The 15,131-nt window shown below is 34.7% G+C and overlaps 1 protein-coding gene across 4 annotated transcripts in view; it reads left to right on the forward strand.

Moving 5' to 3' along the window:
• CEP350 (centrosomal protein 350) overlaps window positions 1–15,131 on the forward strand; it is a 153,597-nt gene that overhangs the window by 118,693 nt on the left and 19,773 nt on the right. For all 4 annotated transcript variants that reach the window (XM_038542170.1, XM_038542172.1, XM_038542171.1 and 1 more), the window contains 6 exons: window positions 4,212–4,372; window positions 6,823–6,959; window positions 9,261–9,343; window positions 10,940–12,930; window positions 13,753–14,160; window positions 14,256–14,402. In XM_038542170.1, the coding sequence (XP_038398098.1) occupies window positions 4,212–4,372; window positions 6,823–6,959; window positions 9,261–9,343; window positions 10,940–12,930; window positions 13,753–14,160; window positions 14,256–14,402 (2,927 nt within the window). The remainder of the gene's footprint in view (window positions 1–4,211; window positions 4,373–6,822; window positions 6,960–9,260; window positions 9,344–10,939; window positions 12,931–13,752; window positions 14,161–14,255; window positions 14,403–15,131) is intronic.

Below are 15,131 nucleotides of genomic sequence, written 5' to 3' on the forward strand. Positions count from 1 at the left end.
TGTCTATTTTCCTGTAACCTCTATTCTACTATAATCTCTATGGTGTTAGATTTGGAAGAATGAACAACCTCTATCTATAAGACTTAATCTTGGGAAGCATATCTATATAGGCAGTGTTCAGTTTATATAGTTTATATCCCAATCTTCCTTGGAAGATTAATACTGTATTGAGTGTATGCCTTTTGAGCTCATTTTTAGTTTGCATTTGAGAGTAGACATTTAATAAAAGAAAAATGAAAATACTATTCTTGTTTTGGTCTGTGATTCTATTCTGTGCCCCCTGTTTTCAGTGTTTCAAATGATAGTAAATCATGGGATATTCTCACATTCGTATTTATAAACTACTCTTTTTCTTTGAATAACTGCATAGTATTTCAAATAATAGATATTTTGCAACTTAGTTAACCGTTTCCCTAGTGATCATTTAGATTTTCTCAAAATTGCCAATAATGCTATAATGAACATCTTCTGTATATTGTTGAATATTTCAGTAAGAATACATTCTTAGAAATGGAATTACTTAGGTCAAACCAGTTGAAGAATGTTGTCTACCATATTTATCTGTTGAAAATTATTATTATTATTTTATATATTTGTTTTCATGTGCTCTGGTGAAGAGTTAGTGCCAGTGGAATAACATGTCAGTAGACATAAACTTGATACTTGGAAACATGGATTCTTTTCTTGGCTTTATTAATCACTGGTGACTTTCTCCAAGTTTCTTTTCCATATTAGGCATCATAACCATCCTTGCATGAGTTATGGACCAACAATTAATGCTCATGTTAGTAAGATATTATTTTATTGGTAAAATGTAATTCAAGTAAGAATGGTTTTAGAGAAATAGCTCTGAGATTTTTAAACTATAGATCCCATCTACCTATTAATGATGATATCATTATAGGCAGTGTTTGTGGTCAGTTTTAGTGTATTGGAATTATATAATGCTTTTCTCACTTGAGTGATGGAGAGTTTGTTACTAGCCAAGTACCTATTGGCTGCGTGTGTCAAATAATCAGGAACTTAATTTTTTCAATTAGATTATTCTGTCCATCAGGTTATTCTGCCTTGACGTGTTTAAACAAATCAAAATATCATTTACTTGTCTCCTCCTTTCTCCCCCACTACCCAAAAAAAACCCTGTGGGGGAGAATTCCATAAAGGCAATAAATTAGAGTTGCTTGGGTAAAAAAAAAATTTCTAAAGATTCTCTTAGATGCTACTAATGATGTACTATGCAGTAATACTATATTAAGGCAGATATATAATATATTCCCATTTGCTCTCATAGACTTTATTTAATTTCTACCTTTCATTTGTATACTTTTGGTTTCTTTAGTACTTAAAAGTAGGAACATTCTCCAAGGTCTTTCATCTAAAAGCTCCAAGTTTTTCATCAACCACTGTTAAATCTTCACAACCATAGATGATAAATATTTTTATTAGAAAAATCACTGCTGGGGGGCGCTTGGGTGGCTCAGTTGGTTAAGTGTCTGTCTGCCTTTGGGTTGGGTCATGATCTCAAGGTCCTGGAATTGAGCCCCGCATTGTGCTCCCTGCCATGCTTCTCCCTGTCCCTCTGCCTGCCCCTTTCCCTGCTTGTGCTTTCTGTCAAATAAATAAAACCTTAAAATCACTGCTGGCATATGCAATTTTAAAAATATATTTAAAATAATCATTTTGTAAGGGGGACAAAGTTGAAACTAAATCTGTGGGAGTATAGTGGTCCTGTTTACAATTTTATCAAAGTAATGTCTCAAGTTTTGGAAGCACATAAAAGTTTATCAAGCTAAAAGGAACACAGTTTTAAAAGATGCAAAGGTATGGGTTTATACTTCATTTTAGAAAGGTTTTAATTTTTAGGTCATCCTGCAGTCCTGTTCCTAATCATTATACTAGAATCATCAATTGAATCTCTACAAAGCCTGTCACTAAGGATTCAGGGTCTTTTAACTCTGAAACCAATTGATTAATTTTTTTTTTTTCAGAAATTAAAAAAAAAAAAAACAAACAAACAAGGGAGATAGTTGCTCTTTCCCACCCAAAAACTATATTACCTAAAATGTAGCTGCATAAAATGTTTGTCTTAAGTGAGAATGAACCCTACCACTGTTTATTGAGCTTTTATGGTAGTCGTGGTGCTGTGCTGTATACTTTATCCACCTTACTTAATCTTCATATCAATTCTAGAAATTGGTAGGGGTCAACCACCTTATGGACTACCAGTAGTAGATCCAGAATTGAAAATGGCTTTTACTACTACATTGTTTTGTGAGTGTTGATCAGTAAATAGTGAGCTTTGCCCATATGAAGGGCTTGGTATGATGCCACCATGGTATAAGATGGGTATAACTTTCTTGAGATACCTTAGGTCCGCAACATAGAAGTGACAGGAACTTGGATTTCATTATTTCTAATCCAGATACTGAGATCACATTATCAAAAAAGACTATCCTCCTTTTGCACTTAAATAAGTTCCATAACTAGTTCTTGTGCAATTTAATCTGAAGTACCTGATAAACACCTGGTTATTTACAGCATAATGTTGTAGTATACATCTGAGTCTTCAGATATGTATACATAGTATTTCTATTTTAATAGTACTTCTATTGCTGTTAAATGTCTCACTCAACATTAGTGTCTGGAAGTGACACCATTGTGTGACTTTAGGAAAAGGTGTGAGGAATAGTCATTTTTATTCTATGTAATTTCCAGGTGAAATGAAATAAGCAGCATCTTTAAATAATACTATTTTCATATCAAGTGGCACTTATTATAATGAAATGCCTTTTTCATGATTTTGTTATGACTGGACATCTACTTTGTGTATGTGTGTGTGTAGGGAACTATTGGGAAGAAAATAAGATTTAACTAGCTTCATTTCAGTTATTTTAAATATTTTAAGAGCTTCTAAAGAAAGGTTACAGCAGAGTATATTTCTTTGTAATTTCTCTCTTTCCTTTTATGTGGTATTAAGACATCTGATGATTCACAATCAGTTTAAAATGACGGAATTTCAGGGCGCCAGGGTGTCTCTGTTGGTTGAGAGTCTGATTCTTGGTTTTGACTCAGGTCATGATTTCAGGGTTGTGAGATCGAGTCCTGAAGTTGGGCTCAACACTCAGTGGAAAGTCTGCTTATGATTCTCTCTCCCTTTCCCCCTTACTCTGCTTGCACACTCCCTCTCTCTTTCTTTCAGATAAATAAATCTTTAAAAAAACAATAAAAATTACAAAATCTCGGTGTCTCAGTTAAGTATCCAACTCCTGATCTAAGCTCAGGTCTTAATATTAGGGTTGTGAGTTCAGGCCCAATGTTGGGCTTCATGCTGGGCATAGAGCCTACATTAAGAAAAAAAAAAAAGAATTTCAATTTGATTTTAATATGACTTAAAAACAACTAAGGGGAGGGACAGGTAAATATTAATTATCTTATCATTAGGGAATAATTCCTTACAATTTCCAAATTTCTCTAACCTAAAAGTTTTTCAACTTCCAGTTGCTTGTCTCACCAAGACAGGATACCTTGAGAGATTTATTTGCAATTTCAAATAGTACAATTAGAAAGTGAAGATAAATAGGAGGAGACTCCCCTCCTCACCCAACAGAGATTTAAGGGAAAAGTGGGGGGATGCAAATCACTAATAAATTCTTTAATTTTAAATGATAGATTGACTTTATTTAAGTGTATTATTTGCACTGCTGCTTTTCATTAATAGTTATTGAATTAACTATTTTTAAAAAGATTTATTTACTCGAGAGAGAGAGGGAGCGAGGGGGACTAGGGGCAGAAGGGGGGAGAGAGAGAGAGAGAGAGAGAGAGAGAGAGAGTGAATCTCAAGCAGACTTCCTGCTGATCCGGGAGCCTGAATTAGAGCTCAGTCCCAGGATCACAAGTTCATGACATGGTCCAAAATGAAGAGTCAGTCACTTAACCAACTAAGCCACCCAGGTACCCCAAATAAACTATTCTGAGTTAGGGATCCCTGGGTGGCTCAGCGGTTTGGCGCCTGCCTTTGGCCCAGGGCATGATCCTGGAGACCCGGATCGAGTCCCACGTCGGGCTCCCTGCATGGAGCCTGCTTCTCCCTCTGCCTGTGTCTCTGCCTCTCTCTCTCTCTGTGTCTCTCATGAATAAATAAATAAAATCTCAAAAAAAAAAAAAAACTATTCTGAGTTAAAGCTAAATAAAAGATTTTGTATCTCTTTCAGAAACAACATCTGACCAAAGTGACATTGAAGGTAGAATCAGAGCCCTAAAGGATGAGTTGCGGAAAAGGAAATCAGTTGTGGACCAGCTGAAGAAGGAACAGAGAAAACGGCAGAAGGAAAGATTGAAAGCCCAAGAAGCCAGTCTGATCAAACAATTAGAGGTTAGACATAGTAGGAAGAGGGTTTAATATCAAGGCTAATGTATATGTAAAGTCTAAATGTTTTTAATATTGTTAATAAAGTAACGGATTAGAAGTTTTCAGTATTAGTTTGGTACATATTTTAACCTCTTTTTAAAAAATCTGAGGCTGGCTATCTAAACTCTTGCTTAAAATATTAAACATTAAAATAATCTTATGAAGTAGTAAGTAAATATTAAAATCAAGTATTAAAGATTTTTTTCCTGAATAAGAAAGGTTATTAGGCCTATGAAAGATTTATATCCATGCCCTCTGAAGCAAAGAATCATTAGATAAATAATTCCATTTAAAAAAAAGATTAATAATTCTAGCTATTGAAATTATTACTGCCTTTTTAAAAACAATTTGTTTTTTAAGCAGAGTGTTTTTTAAGCACTTTATTAAAGTGATTCTGTACTACTTGAATGGCTCCAAAATGATGATTATAAACTTGACTCTTCTCCCAAGTTTTAGCAGCCTTTCCTGATTCTATCCCAGGCTGGAAACCTGGTTTTGATAAGTTCCTTATTCTATTTTCTCCTATCCATTTGATCACTGGGTCCCATTAATTCTTTTCTTTATAAATCTTCTTGCTTGTCATTTTCCATTCCAACTGCCATCACACTGTTTGGAGCCTCATGACCTCTCTGCATAGCCTCTTGAATGTCCTTGTCTCTGGTTGCTTCCCTGTTGCTTGTATACCTTCTGCCAGCCTAGTGTTCCTTAAATGCCACATTCATCATAGAATCAATTTAAACTTCCTGCTCCTCACAAGATTTCCTTCTCATGGCGTTACCAGGGAAGACCATTCAGCTTCTATATGAACACTTTCCGTAATCAGAAATTTCAAATTTTGAAGGCAATTGATATCATTGTTGGACTTTAGGTTCTCCAAATGTTAGAAAGCTTTTGTTATGTTTAGCCAGTATTTCTGTCCCTGTAATGGTCCTTGTTGTGGTCACACCAAATATGTGTTCCTCTTACCTATATTAGTTTAATCATCAGATATTTAAGTGCCTATTTGTATACTAGGAACTTAGCTAATAACGTCACACATATTCCTCATTTATCCTCAAGCAACAAGGTATGGCTTTACTATCCCTTCTTACAGATGAAGAAACTGAGTTTCAAGGACATTAGTGGTATTCAGGAACACAACTCTTAAGTGGTAAAGCTAGGATTTTAATATATCTCTAATTCTGAATTTTGTACCCTTACCATTATGCTACACTGTCTTCCACATGGAAAATAAGGCTGTTAACAGATGTGGAGAAAATAGACATTTACACAGGTACACGACACAGAGAAGGGAACAGGGATTGTAACTTGCACAGATGATTAAAAGTAAGAAAAGTGACTAAGGTAGAATGGCCATGCTAGCAAGATCATGTTGGAAAGTAGTGGGAAACACAATTTAAAAATAAAGATCATGTTCAGGACTTTAGAATCAAATGAGTTTGGACTTCAGGTCAGCAGTCTTCAACCTGAGCACACGTTAGAATTAACTGAGGAGCTTTTTGAAAAATATGAATATCCAGGCTCACTCCCAGAAGTATTAATTAGTCTAGGATGGGGCCTAGGATTTAAAAGCACTAGTGTAGGTAATGAGGTACCATTGAAAATTAAATGCTTAGATTGAAAAGCCTTGCACAAAAATGTTCATTAATGGATATGCCAACCAGAAAGATCTCTAGAAAAGTGCCCTAGAATCCATGTCATTCAGCATTTTATTAAGTGGTTTACAGACAAGAGAAAGTTCTGTATTTAGGTTTTAGAATTACAGAATATGTTGGAGAAATACATAATATATAGCATTTCATATACAAAATCATTTGGATTTTATATAATCACAAATGTAATCAACTACATTCATGTAAGTATAGCTCTTAGATCAGAATTCAGAGGAAGATAATATGAATAGTGAAAGTTGTAAAAGTAGGGATTTTAGCCCAAGTTTTAGGGATCTATAGCAATTGAGTAGCATGTGTATATTCATTCATTATTCTTAATATTTAGTGATAGCCTGTTTGGGACCAGACACTGAGTAGGTATTGAACATACAGCATTGAACAGAACAGATGTAGTCTCAAATAGTGATGTAAAAGTAGGAATTTTAACCCAGAAAACTAAGAAATATAGTAGATGAATTATTGCTTCATAGGTATTAAATGTCTGTAGAGTGGAGACTTTGTCATTTCCTAATTGATTTAGGATTATAGCCACACATTTTGCTTATTATACATAGACTATTTTAAGAAGGATCTATGAGTAACTATTGATAGCACTCTAGGGAATGATATGATATTGGGAGAAAGATTTTTTACATTATATCTTCACTATTTGAATATTTTATCATAAAATATACTATTTTCTAATTTAAAATAGTTTTTTAAAATTCTGTATAGTGACTCCTCTGATTTTTCTAAACTTAGTCATATGATGAATTCATTAAGAAAACTGAAGCAGAACTTAGCCGAGATTTGGAAACATCACCAACAGCCAAGCCTCAGATTAAAACACTCTCCTCAGCTTCTGAAAAACCCAAGATCAAGCCCCTCCCATTACACAGGTAGAAATTTGTGATAACTTATCTATATTCTGCCTTCTTTGAGAAAAGTTTGTGAAAAGCATAAGACTTTTTTAGTAGAGCTTTTAAGTAACTGTGAAATTGTAGAAGTAAAAATAATGGTTAATATTTTTATTTTCACTAAAGTAAAATTGTTATGTATGATATAATCAGATCAAATGGTATAAGGTACAGATTTAAAAATATATTTTGAATTCTGAAATCTGGTGGTTGCAATGAAAATAGTAGCATTGTAAGTTGTTATAGACCTTTTGAAAAGCAGTTTGTCAGTGTTTCAAAAGTAAAAAACAATCTGTGACTTTTGACTCAGTAATTCCACTTCTTGAAACCTACCTTGAGAAAATATGGGCTACCAAAAATCTGTGTTATCTAACATCCTTTATCAATATAACACATTGGAGCTTGGTATATCATTGAAACCAAGCATAATAGGATGTTGCTAAAGTTAGAATAGACTGGAAAAATAAAAACTAAATTGTGAAAACATTGAACTCAGTCATTCTTAGTAGTATCCACTTTACTTTTCAGAAGAGGTGAAGCCTTTGAAGGTTTTTAAAGAAAATATTTAGGAATTTTTTTGTCTGTTACAAAAGTAATGTATACTCATTATAATTAGTTTCACATTACCTGAGTTTGAATCATGGCTTCAATACCACTTAGCTATTTAACTTTGTCAGGAAAGTTATTTAATCCCTCTATGCTTTGTTTTTTTTTTTTTAGTAGAGATTTATATCCCTATAATAACACCTGGCTAATTAACTTGTTATGAGGGTTAAAAGACAACTTAGAACAGATCTTAGCATACAGTTAGCACTATGTATTAATTACTATTATTATTTTTATTAGAATACTGAAGGAAGCAGTAAAAAGAAGAAAGGTTTAAATTATATACCCGACTACCTCAAAATTGCAAATGGCAACAGTATTTCCTTTTAGGACTTCTATGCTTAGATTTTTATGTGTATTTTTTCATTGTTATAAACTGTACATTTTGTTTTTAGATTTCTACATAATATACTATTGAATGGTTTTATAGTTTTATTTTCTAGGCTATTGGAGGATTTTAACCAGGGAATGATACAATCACATTTGTGTTCAGAGAGATTTTTCTGACTATTCTATGAGGGAAAGATAGAAAAGAGTAAGCTTGGAAGCAGGGAGAATAGGAGTCTAAACCAGACCTCAAATAATCAGTGATAATAAGAACAGAGGAGATAAATTTAGAAATATTTAAGAAATAGGGGCATCTAGCTAGCTCAGTGAAGCATGCAACTCTTGATCTTAGGGTCATAAGTTTGAGCCCCATGTTGGGAGTAGAGTTTATTTTTAAACAAAAAGAATTTATCCTTAAAAACACTTAAAAAAATATTTAAGTAGACTCGACTAATTAAAGTTCTAGATAGTGAAGCAGGAGAAATCTAGAATGACTTACAGATTTGTCTTAAGTAGTTGCTTGAGTCAAAGTTCCATTAACCTAAATGGAAAACCAGAGATATTCTTTTGTGGGAAGTGTATAATTTTCATTTTAGACTAATTGTGCCCATAGTTCACTTAAGGGGAATTATACAGGAAAGAGGTCAGGGTGAGATATATGGGGATGATCAGCATAAAGATGGTGGTTGAAACCATACATATAACAACATCACCCAAAGAAGATACACATTCAGAGAGAATAAAAGGGAGCCAAGTACTAAATAGGATAAAATAGCATTTAAAGGCATTATAGAGAGAGTAGAAGACAAATACTATAACTTCACAAATAAAGAGAAGGCAAGAAAATGAAGTGTAATTTTTCCTGTTAAAGAATAAGAGAGGGGCAAAATTTTGAGGCTTATGGCATAATTACAAGCTAAGAGGAAAAAATTAGTTGAAGGACTAAAGATGATAGGAAAGAGAATATACATATAATTGATCGGTGGAACTGTGTGAGATTTTAGGCAGAAAGAGGTTCAAATAGTCAACTTTGAATAAGGGTGAAGGACCCCCTTTTTTCTTTCCTGCAGACAAGGAAAGGCAATTGGGATAGCTATGAATATAGATATATTTGTAGATGGAAAATTTGACAGTAAGAAAGTTCATGCTGGTGGACTCTGTTTTTCTCATTAAAGAAGCAAGATCATCTACTGAGAGTGATGAGGGCCAGAAATAGGCTTGATGAAAGTGACAGGATGGGACACCTCCCGTGAAGCAGAAGTAGTTGTCTAAGATTTGACGGCTTTTTGTTACTAGTTATTGTAATGTCAGCAATACATTTGTTTCTGCTCATTAATTTTTCTGTTTCAGATCTGAAACAACAAAGAACTGGAAATCACTAACAGAATCAGAACGCTCCAGAGGATCGTTGGAGTCCATTGCTGAACACGTTGGTATGTAACTAGAAAAAAATAATTCTGTATCTACAAAGACTATGGATTTATGCAAATGCCTACACAATTCTACCTCTGTAGTTTTTTTTATTAAAAAATGAATTTCTTGGGGATCCCTGGGTGGCTCAGCAGTTTAGCGCCTGCCTTTGGCCCGGGGCGTGATCCTGGGGTCCTGGGATCGAATCCCACGTCGGGCTCCCTGCATGGAGCCTGCTTCTTCCTCTGCCTGTGTCTCTGCCTCTCTCTTTCTCTCTCATGAATAAATAAATAAAATGTTTTTAAAAAAATTCTCTACAGGGCAGCCCCGGTGGCCCAGCGGTTTAGCTCTGCTTTTGGCCCAGGGCGTGATTCTGGAGTCCCGGGATCGAGTCCCACATCGGGTTCCCTGCATGGAGCCTGCTTCTCCCTCTGCCTATTTCTCTGCCTCTCTCTGTCTCTCTGTGTCTCTCATGAATAAAGAAATAAAATCTTAAAAAAAAATGAATTTCTTAAAGATAGTAATTATTGGGATTTTAAGTTACTTTGATATTTTAAAGTGATTTGGTTATATATAAATTTTGTTAATAAGTCTTTGTTGTCTCAAATTCATGATAAAAACTGAAGCATAAAGGCATTACTCTAAAATGGCTGAATGTATCATTGGTTTCATTAATCAGATTTTATAACTGATTATATATTTTTTAGCCTATACTGTTGTTCAGAATTAAGTGGACATATATATTTTTTCAATTTAATCCAAAGAAATATAAGAATTATTGAAAATAAAGTATAATTCAATGAGGAAATAAAGCTGAGACATAAAATAGCCTACACAAATAGCAATGACAAAACAGATTTGAATTCAAAACTTTTAATTCTTGATTTGTTAGCTCATCAAATCTTTTTTTTCCTTCATTTTAACTCTTAAAGTGCTTTATTTGAGGTACCTGGGTGGTTCAGTTGGTTAAACAGCCAACTCTTGATTTCAGCTCAGGTTAGGGTCCTGGAGTGGAGCCCCACATCAAGCTCTGCGCTCAGTGGGGAGTCTGCTTGAAGATTGTCTCTCTCTCTCTGCCCCTCCCCCTAGACTCGAGCTCTTTCTCTCTCAAATCTTTTTTTAAAAAAATGCTATATTTGCAGAAATAATTCTCTTTTTTCTTGTGTTTTTTTACATTTGAGAGCTTAATTGAATTCCTCAGGAAAATTCATTCTTTTTGAAGTACATATAGAATACTTCCCTTCCTTCCTTCATTGTTTTTCTATATGAAATATGTATATAATATCCATTGTACAGTTCTGATTTTGCATGGTTGAGGATGATCATGCAAATCAATGTCTCCATAAACTGAGAGACATTTTTCTACACTTTATAAGTTAAGACAACACTTATGAAATTATTTCAGACTTTAAATTTTCAGTCATTCTACTGTTCTGGATATTGTTGGTTTAATATATTCTTTTAAAGGAAAAACTTACCTTATACAGTAACCAAAACAGGTTATATTTATTGAGCAGAGTTTTTCCTAATGAAGATTTAGCTTTTATTTAACCTTTCATTCCCGAAGTTAAAAGATTGTGGTTAAATAATTTTGATATGATTTTTTCTTTTCCTTTAAGATGCTGCATTGGCAGGTTCTGAGAGATCAGTACCAGAAAGGTCACTGTCTGCATATGCAAAGAGAGTGATTGAATTGGATAGACAAACAGAAGAGCATTTCCAGACTTCGTCTCCAATTCTTAGATCATCAAGAACTAGAGCAGAATCTGGAGATTCTCTGGAAAACGTACCTTCCTTACCTCTTCTCAAAGAATTGAATGTCTCTAATAGAATTCTGGATGTGTCAGATGCCAAGGTTGAGGAAGACTCTAGTCAAAAATCAGAAATACAAGAAGTAGACTATACAAAATTGGAAGAAAGTGTGATCGAAGAGGCCTATTCGAAACAATCTAGGAAGTCTGATGTCTTACTGAAACTAGACCTAGAACAGGGAGACTCATCTGAAATTCTTTCAAGGAAAGATCTTTCTTTAGATTCTATAAATGTTCAGAAAGACTTAGTTAGATTAGCCATTGAAAATCTTCATAGAAAGGAGTTGAAAGAGTCAGATCAAGATATGGATCATAGTCCAAACATCCAATCAGAAAGAGACATTCAGGAACAAAAGAACATAAAGGAAAGGGACTTGTCTTTGTTAGAAAATCTTTTTGCTCCTAAAGAGATTCCATACTCTGTAGATTTCGAAATGTCTTCCTTCAAGAAAGACATTTCAGCTGAATTGTACAAAGATGACTTTGAGGTGTCATCTTTGTTGTCACTCAGGAAAGACTCTCAGTCCTGCAGAGACAAGTCACAGCCAACCAGGAACTCTACAAGTAGAGCCATTAGCTTTGGCAGTGATGATGAAATCAGTGAGTGCCTCAGTGAGAAAAGCCTTTCTGTTCAGAGCAGTATCCACTCTGAGAGGCTGTTAGAACTCAAGTCCCCTACTGAACTTATGAAAAGTAAGGAGCGCAGTGATGTAGAGCATGAACAGAGAGTTACAGAAACCCCTTCCTTGGTTTCAGTTTCTGTGGCAGATGAGTTACATGATTTCCACATTGGTGATAGGGTGTTGATTGGCAATGTTCAGCCAGGAACTCTTCGATTCAAAGGTGTGACTAGTTTTGCAAAAGGATTTTGGGCTGGAGTAGAGTTGGATAAAGCTGAAGGAAATAACAATGGAACATATGATGGCATTGTATACTTTGTGTGCAAAGAGAAACATGGTATTTTTGCTCCTCCTCAAAAAATATCTCACATTCCAGAAAACTTTGATGACTATGTAGACATAAATGAAGATGAAGAGTCTTACTCAGATGGACAGTATCAATACTATAATCAAGAACAAAAAGATACAGTGGATTCCAAGGATAAAGAAAAGGATGCAGTTGATTATTTTTATGAGAATTCTCCATCTAGTATGCACAATATAGAAGCCTCACTTGGTAGAAGCCTTAAAATAGAAACAGACAACATTCAGGACATTTCCGGGGTACTTGAAGCCCATGTTCACCAGCAGTCTTCAGTGGATTCACTGATCTGTTCACAGGAAAACAAAAACCTTGTTTCTAGTGCCACAGAAAAGATCTCCATTGCTGTAGAAGACGATACTTTAGATAATACCTTTTCTGAAGAATTAAAGAAGCAACAACAGTTTACAGAAAGGGAAGAGAACCTATATCCTGAGGTGTCAGAGAAGCTTTCTACTCCACTTCTGGATCTTTTAACAAGAGAAAAGAACCAATTGGAAGCCCAACTGAGGTCAACTCAAAGTGAGGAAAAAAAGTCAGAGCAACAGCTAGAAAGAGTCTCTTTACTGACAGACAGTTTACTAACAGTCTTTGTGAAGGACACAGTCAATCAACTACAAGAAATCAAAAAATCTAGGAATGAAAAAATCCAGCTTAGCAATCAAGAGCTTCTTGATGATGATCAAAAGAAAGTTCTACCCCAAGCCCTATCCCCAGATCTTGAGGAACAGTCATCAACTGTTCCAGGTTGCTTCTTAAGGTCTGAATTGGAAGATGAAAAAGAAGAGATTTCTTCACCAGATATATGCCCCAGACCTGTAAGTATTTTATCTAGACAGAATGTCAATTAACAGCTCTTGAGAGTTTTTTTGGTGATGTGTTATTTGATAAAAATCACTTGTACTAGTTTTTAAAGGCCTCATCGCTATTTTCCTGTCTGAAGTATAATTGTCCTCTGTTATGTCATGAGTGGTTACTATAGGGTTGTCACAGACACTAGCAGCTTTATGCTGGATTGATGACCCTTGTTTGCTGTCCGCAGCTTAGAGTCCCTTCCAGGATTCACTGAACAGATTTATTTCCTGGAGCTTTCCAGTGGTTCTCAATCCAGTTCATTTGCCTATGAAATAATTTGTCCACCTAGCTACTCAGTCATAGTTACCCTGCAGATATTAGCAGTTGTGATGTTGATTCTGATAAAACTGAAATATATCCACTATGACATATACTCAGACCATCAGCTTACTTAGGTGCCCATGGACATTTGAACAAAAGTAATGATTTTGAGTAACTTGAGCCAGATAATCACCAAAGGTGAGAAATTTTGTATACCATTAACATACCCCAGAGACAAGAAAGTCCCTCAGAAAACAATGATAAATCAAAAAGAAAAAAACAACTAATCAATAAACATTGTATAAAAATTCAAGTATAAGGCTTATGTAAGCACAGTTATGGGAAACCAGGTAGTTTTTTTCTTAACTTGTTAATTGGCAGCCACCATATTGTTTTTATTTTGCTTATAGAGAAGTAATAAATATACAAATAATATATTTGCTTTGTCTTTAAGAAAAAAAAAACCAAATGAGTGATCTGAGGTCACTAAATGGTGGTCTATCTGAATGGTTCCAATTCTGTAGGAGAGTCCAGTATTTGGTGCCAGTGGGCAGGAAGAACTTGCGAAGAGACTTGCTGAACTTGAGATCAGCCGGGAGTTCCTGAGTGTGTTAGGAGATGATCAAGATTGGTTTGATGAAGACTTTGGTTTGAGCTCTTCTCACAAGATCCCCAAAAATAAAGCAGAAGAAACAATTGTACCTCTAATGGCAGAACCTAAAAGAGCTCCCCAGAAGCCATGTGAAACACTATTGGCAGTCCCACATACTACAGAGGAAGTAGAAATTCTGGTACATAATGCAGCAGAAGAACTCTGGAAATGGAAAGAATTAGGTCATGATCTTCATAGCATCAGCATTCCTACAAAACTGCTTGGCTGTGCCAGTAAGGGTCTAGATATAGAAAGCACTAGTAAAAGGGTCTACAAACAGGTATGTAACATGGAACGATAATTTAATCTTTGAATTTATTTCCGTTGTCTGAACTTTGGATTCTCAGCCATTTTGTTTTACTTTTCTCTTTCAAGGCGGTTTTTGATTTAACAAAAGAGATTTTTGAGGAAATATTCGCAGAGGATCCCAACTTGAATCAACCTGTCTGGATGAAGCCATGTAGAATCAACTCTAGTTATTTCCGACGAGTGAAAAATCCAAATAACCTTGATGAAATCAAGGTAAACTGCAAACTAGAGAGTATCTCCTTTTTTGACTTGCTATTCATTTATGCAGATATATAAATGCCATGAAAACAGATACTCTTCTGTGTTAGTCACCCTCTGTCCTCAAGGCCTGTCGCATAGTGGGTATTGAATAAATGTTGATTCATTGAATCCATGAGCAGTGGAGGAATGGGTGAGAGGGAATCCTGAATTCTCAAGTTTTTACAAAGCATAGTTTTAACAGTCATTTCTTGTGTGTGTGTGTGTGTGTGTGTGTGTGTAATTTATAACATTTAAGTTATAACATTTAAGAAAAAATTAGGAAATAGGGAAATAAATTATTGTGATTCATTGGAGTTTTAGGTAAATTTTTGGTGATTTAGAGATAGATATTCTAGAATTACACGTGAAAAGATGTCATATATCAAACAGGCCAGCCCTAGACAGGTGTTACCTTTTCATCTTTGATTTTGGAGGTTTCAGATTAGTAATGTGGTTTTGAAATATGTGGGATAGTAACATGATATATAAAATATATTATCTAAGAAACCTCTGAAAAGATTAAGTACCCTAAAGCTACAGTAACTCCCAACAAAACTTTAGAGTCACAATGATAGCAATTCTCTGCCTGTTCACATGTACAAATATATATATAAATATATTTATATATTCATACTGACAAATACTATATTTTATAATGTAAATTTATTTTATTTATTAATAACAATGAATAAGCTGAAATAA

Source organism: Canis lupus, chromosome 7 (assembly GCF_011100685.1).
Source record: "Canis lupus familiaris isolate Mischka breed German Shepherd chromosome 7, alternate assembly UU_Cfam_GSD_1.0, whole genome shotgun sequence".
In the NCBI taxonomy this organism is placed as follows: Eukaryota; Metazoa; Chordata; class Mammalia; order Carnivora; family Canidae; genus Canis; species Canis lupus.